General features: G+C 33.2%; 1 protein-coding gene across 1 annotated transcript; it reads right to left on the reverse strand.

Moving 5' to 3' along the window:
- Window positions 1–209: 209 nt before the first annotated feature.
- LOC111677811 (probable multidrug resistance-associated protein lethal(2)03659) lies at window positions 210–8,562 on the reverse strand. The gene is made up of 9 exons (XM_023439005.2): window positions 8,379–8,562; window positions 8,152–8,237; window positions 5,820–5,979; window positions 5,383–5,758; window positions 4,581–5,323; window positions 2,487–3,305; window positions 1,958–2,418; window positions 903–1,681; window positions 210–844 (listed from the first exon to the last, which is right to left on the reverse strand). Exons 1-9 carry the CDS (start codon window positions 8,453–8,455, stop codon window positions 389–391), a joined length of 3,957 nt encoding a protein of 1,318 aa, XP_023294773.2. The 5' UTR covers window positions 8,456–8,562; the 3' UTR covers window positions 210–388.
- Window positions 8,563–10,305: the final 1,743 nt, after the last annotated feature.

Raw genomic sequence — 10,305 nt, forward strand, 5'->3', positions numbered from 1 at the left:
CTATATTCTACTCTCTAGTATATTATACAGTCTTGTCTATAGTTTAGTCAATAATATTTACTATTGTCTAGTGCAAAGTATAGTCTAACATATCGTCTAGTATATAGTCTAGTCTGTGGGCAAGTCTAGACTAAGTCTAGTTTAAAAAATTAAACTTTCATTGAATAAACATAATTTGAACTCTTTTTATATAATTTTATAATATCGAAATCACTTTTTTAAATAACATTAATATTAGTTCAATATAACTGAACAATCTTAGATTCGTTGTTAAGCTACATAAAATTTTGTTTCGGAAATATGGTTTCAAAAATCTTGGTTCACAAAACTCAACATTTATGTAGACGACTTTCTGTCGTGATATCCTGTTATTCCGTCATAACATCCCTTAAGCTTCCTTCTTTTTCAATAAATTTTGTTCGTGAGCATTTTGTGCAATCTTCAGTAGAGTCTCGTAGCTATTATTGCCTGTCTGTTTAACCATACCATGAAATACATTTACACTGGACTCGGTTAACAGTTCATAAGGCGAACCAAACTCTACCACTCGACCGGCATCCATTACCAACACCTTATCGCTATCCATTACGGTGTGCAAACGATGAGCAATTGTTAAAACGGTACAGTTTTTAAATTTCTCGCGTATTGTTGTTTGTATTAGGGCATCAGTTTGAGGATCAACATTTGCAGTGGCTTCATCTAAAACTAAAATCCGATTTTCACGTAATATGGCACGAGCTAAGCAAACCAATTGTCGTTGGCCCACACTGAAATTTGTACCACCTTCGGATATCTTGCTGAGTAAACCTTGAGGCATATCGGCTACGACTTGTTTAAGTTTGACCTAGTAAAATAAATTAAAAATTATTCAAGAATATTTGGATTATATTTTATTAAATTACCTCTTCTAAAGCTTCCCACAATTTGTTATCCGAAAACTCCTCAAATGGATCTAGATTGTAACGCATAGTTCCTGAAAACAACACCGGTTCTTGAGGTATAATTGATATTTTACTTCTCAAATCATGTAGACCCATTTCATTAGTGTCCCTTTGATCTATAACCACCGCTCCATCATTATAAGATAAACGAAAGAATGCATTGATCAAAGATGATTTTCCAGCTCCTGTTCTACCCACTATTCCCACTTTTTCACAGGGTTTTATTGTGATGTTTAAAGATTTCAAAACATAATCCGATTTAGGATCGGGATTATAGCGTAAACATAAATTTTCAAAATTAATTTGTCCCTTCTCGGGCCATGTTTGGGGTGGTTTTTTATCAGGCGGTGACTCCAATTCTCCTTCCGGTTCTATGGCCTCATATTCCACTACTCTTTCGACGGAAGTCATAGTATTCTCTAATTCAGCCGACTGACGCATACCCCATTGAACCATACCCGTCATGGCCATGGCCTGAGTTATAGCCAAGCCCACATCACCTCCATTCTCTGGAGTAAATAAAAAGAAACTTAGTGTTATGAGAGCAATGTAGACAACACAACAACAATCTAGCCAATAGCCAAAGGCACGACTTGTGGCCACGAACATATAGAAACCAGAACTGTGTAAATCCTGATATATATCAAATTCTTCTATCAGAATCTCTTCTGCTTCAAAGGCTCTTATGGTGGCGAGACCATTGAGAGAGGCTGCCAAGTGAGAGTAAATAGGAGAGCGGGCTGCAATGAAAGAGTGAAAGGTATTTTTTTAAAATTGAAAAAATATTACTGAACAAGACCAACGACTTCATTTTAGCCGATAAATTTGTTTTTGCATAATCAATAAACTAGTCTGTTGTCTTATCAATTGAATAGTCTATGAACTTCTCAAGATTATAGGCTTGAACTGGTCAATGGTTTAGTACATGGAACTCTCGATGTAACGGCTTCTTTGAAAGTAACGGTTTCGTTAGTCGCATGTCACAGAATTGATCCTTAACACTTTTTCAAACTTACTTATCGCTTCCAAACGCTTAACATCCCGAGATGTCTTCAAGTAGAATGATCTCAAATAATAAAATATAAATACCAACGCCACTGTCGGTAACAAATACCAGGGATTCAACAAACACAAGACAATCAAAATACCAAATAATTGCAAGAATATTTGTATAACATCCATCATAACACTGGGTAAAATTTCATCCACCTGACCCATATCCTTAGAGAAACGATTAAGAATACGGCCCGAAGGATTGGTATTGAAAAAATACATGGCAGCGCGAGTAACACCTATATACATGGCATTATGCAGGTAGGTTGAAGATTTCATGGCCAAGTTAAAGAACATGAAACTGCGCGCCACGGAAAAGATAATGACAGCCAAGTTAAGGGCTGAGAAAATATAAATATCATTTGGATCGGTTTGGGGGTTGGCCTCGGTCATTTCGGGTGATGTGTTTTCGTTTTTATTGACCCTAGTAATTAAGAAAAAGATCACATATATCTATTGTTGTATAATTCCAAAAAAGAGTTAAGAACTTACCAGTAAGATAAAAAGTAATCGGAGCCTGAGGCTAGAACTTGCGCCGCCAGGCACATGAAAGTCATAAGCGTTAAGACAAAGAAACCACCACCACTGCCAAAATACTTTTTATATAATTTCATACCGATTTTACCCTCCTGTTTTGATTCTTCCACCTGTTTGGGAGCATTATCTAGTTCTACAGATTCTACAGTAGAAGTCATAGACGTTTCACTTATTTGCCTTCTTCGTAGTAGGTGCTTATGTTGTAACTCTTGATCCATCTCTTCCTCCTCAGCGTTTGCTAAGAGCTGAGCAAAATCTAAACCACTTTGCATCATAGACTCATATGTACCCATAGCACTCACTTTACCCTGATCCATTATAATTATAATATCAGCCTGTTCCAAAAATTGCAACTGATGTGTCACTAATACAACAATATGTTCACTTAAATACTCTTTCATACACTCATCGAATAAATGACGGCCTACATGGGTATCGACGGCACTAAGAGGGTCATCTAATAAGTAAATGTCAGCTTTCCGGTAAACAGCTCGTGCTAAATTTATACGCGCCTTTTGGCCTCCTGATAATGAGGCACCACGTTCTCCCACAATTGTTCTATCGCCATAAGGCAAAAGCTGAAAATCACGTTCAAGAGCACACTTTTTCACCGTCATATTGTAACGTTTTTTATCCATGGGTAGACCGAAGAGAATATTCTGGCGTATAGTGCCGGTAAAAAGCCATGGCTCTTGAGAGGCATAAGAGTGAACGCCATTTATTTGAATTGTACCAGATACCGGGGGTAGTTCACCAAGTATGGCTTGGATTAAACTGAGGAAAAAAATTAATCAGTTTAAAATTATTTCACATCTAGTTCAGTTCAGGTCTAATTCAGTTCTACTTAGTTCAGTTTTAGTTCAGTTCTGGTTCAGTTCTAGTTCAGTTCTAGTTCAGTTCTAGTTCAGTTCTAGTTCAGTTCTAGTTCAGTTCTAGTTCAGTTCTAGTTCAGTTCTAGTTCAGTTCTAGTTCAGTTCTAGTTCAGTTCTAGTTCAGTTCTAGTTCAGTTCTAGTTCAGTTCTAGTTCAGTTCTAGTTCAGTTCTAGTTCAGTTCTAGTTCAGTTCTAGTTCAGTTCTAGTTCAGTTCTAGTTCAGTTCTAGTTCAGTTCTAGTTCAGTTCTAGTTCAGTTCTAGTTCAGTTCTAGTTCAGTTCTAGTTCAGTTCTAGTTCAGTTCTAGTTCAGTTCTAGTTCAGTTCTAATTCAGTTCTAGTTCAGTTCTAGTTCAGTTCTAGTTCAGTTCTAGTTCAGTTCTAGTTCAGTTCTAGTTCAGTTCTAGTTCAGTTCTAGTGCAGTTCTAGTTCAGTTCTAGTTCAGTTCTAGTTCAGTTCTAGTTCAGTTCTAGTTCAGTTCTAGTTCAGTTCTAGTTCAGTTCTAGTTCAGTTCTAGTTCAGTTCTAGTTCAGTTCTAGTTCAGTTCTAGTTCAGTTCTAGTTCAGTTCTAGTTCAGTTCTAGTTCAGTTCTAGTTCAGTTCTAGTTCAGTTCTAGTTCAGTTCTAGTTCAGTTCTAGTTCAGTTCTAGTTCAGTTCTAGTTCAGTTCTAGTTCAGTTCTAGTTCAGTTCTAGTTCAGTTCTAGTTCAGTTCTAGTTCAGTTCTAGTTCAGTTCTAGTTCAGTTCTAGTTCAGTTCTAGTTCAGTTCTAGTTCAGTTCTAGTTCAGTTCTAGTTCAGTTCTAGTTCAGTTCTAGTTCAGTTCTAGTTCAGTTCTAGTTCAGTTCTAGTTCAGTTCTAGTTCAGTTCTAGTTCAGTTCTAGTTCAGTTCTAGTTCAGTTCTAGTTCAGTTCTAGTTCAGTTCTAGTTCAGTTCTAGTTCAGTTCTAGTTCAGTTCTAGTTCAGTTCTAGTTCAGTTCAGTTCTAGTTCAGTTCTAGTTCAGTTCTAGTTCAGTTCTAGTTCAGTTGTAGTTCAGTTCTGTTCAGTTCTAGTTCAGTTCTAGTTCAGTTCTAGTTCAGTTCTAGTTCAGTTCTAGTTCAGTTCTAGTTCAGTTCTAGTTCAGTTCTAGTTCAAGTTAAGTTGAACAATTTAATTTTTGTTTAAAATTAGATTTTATCTTACCTAGATTTACCCGAGCCCACAGGACCAACAACCGCCACCAATGTTTTGGGTTTTATATTCAAATTGATATCATTCAAACTAAAATCTGCAGATTTTACATCCCATTTGGCTTTAAAGTTGTGAAAAACAATACCGGCTTCTGATTTGTTTTCTTTTATTGGCAATATAGACATTTTACCATCTTCACTGACAATAGCACTTGGTATAGTCTTGGCGGGATCACTGGTCTTAGATTTCTTTTTGTCAACCAACGTTGTTTCATCCAATGTCATAAAGGTCTGCAGACGATTAAATGACACTATAGTTTCAGCAATTTGAGCCACGCCCAGAGGAAAGAATACAGTCATAATAGTCCTTAAGATATTATAATAAGCCGTTACGACAAAAGCCTTTTCCGCAGTCAAAAAATTGCCCAACAATACAAATCCCACAAGGCTGGAGAATACCGATAGGCGTGTGAGAAACATAATAAAGGAAGAAAACATGCCGCGTATATAGTTGGCATAACGTATGGCCTTCATTTCTTTGCGTCTAATATATTCCACCAATTTGCCAAAGGGATATTCCCAGGCATACATTTTAATCACTTGTATTCCGCAGATGATTTCATTCATTAGGCGTACACGTTCATCGGTACACAAAGCAGTGCGTAAACGTAAAATAGAGGTTTTTTTGCCCAAAAGTCCTTGTACCGGAATAAATAATAACATTAAAATTACGCCAAAGAATGATGCAACGCCAATCTGTAAAGAATATGGAATTTATCAATTTTTTTTTATTTGACATACAACTTTCTACTCACCTCCAAATACATTAAATAGGTGACAACAGCTATGGCTATGGGTCCGATCCATAAATAGTGTATATGCAACAATGAAGTATCCAAACGGCCCACATCGTTTGTCATTAAATTAACCACCTGACCCGAAGTAGTTTCACCCATGGCAGATTTACTTAAACGCAAAGCTTTACGATAAATTAAACTACAGAGAGCAACACGTATTTTCATGCCCGAATGTTGAATACCCAAATTATTCGGATGCAAAAAGAGTACACTTAAAGCACTGCTCAATATTACACCTCCAGCGTATAAATAGGCCTCAGTTTCATCATTAGTGGTGGCGTTCGAATTAGCATAAAATGCTACCAATTTGCCCAAAAACAAAGGTTGTACAGATCTGTGTAGGGGATTGTGATTTGTTTTATACTATAATTATTGAAAATATGAATTTCTATTACCTCAAACCAATTTCTATGATAAACAATGCTATACCCAACAACATGTAGTGAAAACCAAATGCCTTAATAGTGGCCTTTACCAAACTGGGTTCTTTATTGGTGCCTTTGACTTTTTTACATTCTTGTTCCCACGCCAAGCTAAGTTTATTGCCCACTAATTCTGTAAAATAAAAATAAAAAAGTTAACAATTATTTTTTAATCATAATAATACTTATTGTTTACAAACAAAAAAATATTATACAAATTTATAAAGATACAAGTTCGAGATTAAGTTTCATTGTCGTGGTCGTGTTATGGTTATCTGATAACCATTTCGTTTATCGAAATTAAAAGTCTATGCAATAAAAGTGAAATAAATCGTTTGAAAAGAAATTTTCGGTTGATAAGATTAGAACTATGTACTTTAAATATTCTAATGTTAATTTAATTGTTCTGTTGGTGAAAATCAGATGTGGTTGGGATATTTTTATTCTTTGAAAAAAAAAAAAAAAAAAAAAAATTCAATACTTAATTCTTATAGTCAATACTAAATTCTAAATTAAACAGAACCTACATATTTTATGGCATATAGAACAAGTATGAAGAATGTATGTATAGTAGGGTGTCCCGTGGACCACTTTATAGAATGAATAACTCTAAAACTATGCGTTGTAATGTACTAAAAACGAGAAAAACCTAAGTTCCCTACTAGCGTTTGAAAGTTTCGATCGCAGTATAATATTTTCAAAATCAATCAAATTAAGAAAAGAAAAACGACGAAAAAATTCTGAAATGGAACTGAAATGAAACAAAAGGACTTTAAGTCACTTTATTTACTCTATACTAATAAAATGCGACATAGTTTGTTACGTGTGTCGATGAATAATTCCGCATGTTTCAAGTATTTTCATGAAAGGTCCATAAAATATTTATCAAAATCAAATAAAACTTATTTATAAAAATTAGCACTTTATATGTATAAAACAATTACTACGTGATTTATAAATGTTTGTCCCCATCATAATGGAAGCATTTAACCGCTACAACTCATTAAAAACATATGGTCGGGTATGGCACTATGATTTATTGACTAATTTAAAAGAGGCTTTATACGGAGTCAAACATGGGCCGACCCTCATTGAATTTGGTACACACAAACGTTGGTTTCCATGAATGATATAGTTAATTAGTTAGATAGTTAGTTAGTTAGTATGATTGTTAGTTAGTTAGTTAGTTAGTATGATTGTTAGTTAGTTAGTTAGTTAGTTAGTTAGTAAGATTGTTAGTTAGTAAGATTGTTAGTTAGTAAGATTGTTAGTTAGTTAGTAAGATTGTTAGTTAGTTAGTTAGTTAGTTAGTTATTTATTAAGATTGTTAGTTAGTTGGTTAGTTAGTTAGTTAGTTAGTTAGTTAGTTACTTAGTTAGTTACTTAGTTAGTTACTTAGTTAGTTACTTAGTTAGTTATATCAATATATCTTAAAAAAAGTGGTCTGTACTTCGTGCTAAATGTTCACGTAAGGCAGAAGGATCGGAAGGGTGTTACTAACATTAGCACAAATGTATAATACGAAGTGGTATACGGTGCAGGCATATTAATGGTGTATTGTGTAGTCATATTAGGTAGTGCTGGTTAGTTAGTTAAAATCAAATCCGAAGAAATACTCCTAGCATTCTATCGGACCTATTGTGCGCTTTTTAACCTGCGCCATAGGTTGGAATTATAACCTCCCGGAGTGATTCACTTCTCGAATTCTTCCGAAAAACCTTTGGTTTAATTTATATCAAAAAAATCGTGAAAAATGTTTCCTGTAGTTGACGCTAAATGTTCACGCGGTGGCAGAAGAAACTCTAATTTAGGGTGTTACAAACATCGGCATAAACGTATAATACCCTTCAGCACAAACGTATAATACGAAGTTGTGTAGGGTACAGGCATTTTAGTGATGTATTATGTAGGCATATTAGTGGCGTAGGGTATACGCATATTCAGAAAGATCTTGTTAAAAAGTTACTTACTGGTGAAGAGTATTTCAGATTAGTCATAGCCCAATATAAAACCATATCTTGTGCGAAGGTAATTATGCGTTTGTGTTGAAGGATATTATGTATTTGTGATGAAGTTCATAACACCTTACTGCCATCTTAAAGTATAGCATTCGGTTTTGAATTAAATTGTGAGTTTATATCATTTTGTCCGTCTTTATGTCCATGTGAAAAAGGAACTAGTTTCGGTTGAATCCGCAGTAGCTGTGCAAATGACCGAAATAATTTTCTAAAGGATTTTTATAACAGTTGTTAATTTATGAAAAGGACGTGTTTATGTCCAAATATAGGCTTTTATTTCTTCATACCTGATTTGTGTTCGTCTAGAGCCCGATAAAGATCAGTTTCATTTAAAACTCTTTTGCGACCTTTAAAAAATGTGGGCATTGTAAAACTGAAAAAATAAACAAATACAAAAATTTAGTTTTATAAAATAAACAAAAAAAAAAAATTATATATATTTATAAAATTATAATTTTAGTTTAAAACAATTTGTTATAATACTTTTACACACCCATTTTTATTTACTACTCACCAAAACATTAACGATGATAAAGGATTTGAATGTTGGCGCGGATTTACCGGCAATTCATCTGATTTAAAGGATTGCATTTTTAAGCTTATATATGTGTATGTATAATTAAAGGATCTAAATACTTTTTATTTTAATAATTTAGCACACACATTTTTTGTTAACACTTAAAATTAAATACGTTTATATTTCACAATTTTTTCACTTTAACACCGAATGAATGTTCGCGGCCCGCCGATTATACACTTAATGATTTAAATCAATGCTGCATAATACAAAACCACCTCGGATCGTAAAACCAGCAAATACAATTATCAATGATTAAGTAATTTTTTTATTGGGTTTGTGCTAAAACACAAAAAGAAAGAAACTATTCTCAGATAACATTTTAATAATTTCACTTTAAATTTTCTCTTAGTTTTTTGTTAATAAAAGTAACACAATAACATTAATAAACAAATTATTAACAATTGATTAGAATCATAGATTATATTCAATAGATTTTGTTATGGCCAAAACTTGGCGAAAGTTCTAAAAGAAAACATCCTCTACAATTACCTGGCAACCTAATAGGAATAGTTTTTTTTCTTTTTACAACTTTTCTTTACGTAGTGTGTTAGTGTTTTAATAGACTTTTAGATTAATTAGTAATAATTTCTATGATTTCAAAATAAAATTGTTTACACTATAAACAATTATTGCTGAACTGAAATGTGGTTGATAAACAATTCCGTCAGACACGATGTAAATCTTATCATAAGTGTAGTTTATGAGATTTCATGATAATAATATGTATATTTAAATCGGTAAATGCATTTATTTTATTCAAGTTTATTAAATATAATATAGATATCAATTGTGTTTTAAACCCAGTATAGTTTTGTTTCTTCATCTTATCTACGATTTGAGAATTGTTCAAAATTCAAGTTTCCGAGATATCATCCGTTGAAAATTACGGATGGACAGACATCGTTAAGTCGGATCAAAAGGTGATATTGTATCGCTTGGAACTTTATCAGATAGGTGTAAATCTTATATTTTTGTTCGTTATAAAACATATTTACAATTCATTCAAATCTCCGCGCTATAGTAGTAGAGTGTATATCCTCTACTACTATAGCGCGGATATATACCAAAAACTGTGAGTTTTCAAAGTTTAGCTGAAAATATCTGGATAAAGAAAAGACGATTTATCAGATGTTAATATTTTAAGGTTGACAAAATATACTTTAAGATGACATATTATGACTTTACATATATGTAAAGTGGTCTTGACATTAAAAAGTTCAAATATATTGTTTTTTTTTAATTTCAGAACATGATATTTCAAATCCGAGATGTGACGGGGAAATCTGAGGTAATATTCAGATTCAGCTCAATCCTTTAGAATCTTCTTCCTACTTTATCTCTACTTTATGTCAGGAGGTGATATTTCAAATCCGAGATGTGATGGGGAAATCTGAGGTCGTATTCAGATTCAGCTCAATCCTTTAGAAACTTCTTATTAGGTCTCCGAGATTCTACTTTATCACCACTTCAAAAGTAGTACTAAATGAACATGTGTTAAAATCATCACTTCTCTTTTGAACCTTCATAGAATAAATTCTATGTCTTTTTCGCTTCTTTGAAATTTTTTTTTTTTGTTTTTGCTGGCTTTATATGACAGTAAAGTCCGGACCGATTTTCCTTGTCTTTATAAATTTGATTTAGTTTTATAAACAATTTTATTATAAAATATAACTAACGTTACTTATAGATATTAAGTAATTATAAATGTTAAAGTGATATCCTTAAAGGAAGTTTATACAAAATCTATTTTTCAATATATTTGAAGTAGTTATAAGTAAAAGGATAACATCGGAAGCTCTCGTTTTAAAAGGTGAAATAGTAAATAGATTTTAACTATTTCAAAAGGTTCTGTCCTTAGTCC

The sequence above is a fragment of the Lucilia cuprina genome, chromosome 6 (genome assembly GCF_022045245.1).
Source record: "Lucilia cuprina isolate Lc7/37 chromosome 6, ASM2204524v1, whole genome shotgun sequence".
NCBI lineage: Eukaryota > Metazoa > Arthropoda > Insecta > Diptera > Calliphoridae > Lucilia > Lucilia cuprina.

What these genes read in the sequence shown, in the direction of transcription:
- LOC111677811 (XM_023439005.2), bottom strand. Translation starts at nt 8,455, where the DNA reads ATGCAATCCTTTAAATCAGATGAATTGCCGGTAAATCCGCGCCAACAT. An exon ending in TCTAGACGAACACAAATCAG is followed by an intron (nt 5,980 to 8,151) that starts GTATGAAGAAAT and finishes TTTATTTTACAG; the next exon opens with AATTAGTGGGCAATAAACTT. An exon ending in GATTACTTTTTATCTTACTG is followed by an intron (nt 2,419 to 2,486) that starts GTAAGTTCTTAA and finishes CTTAATTACTAG; the next exon opens with GGTCAATAAAAACGAAAACA.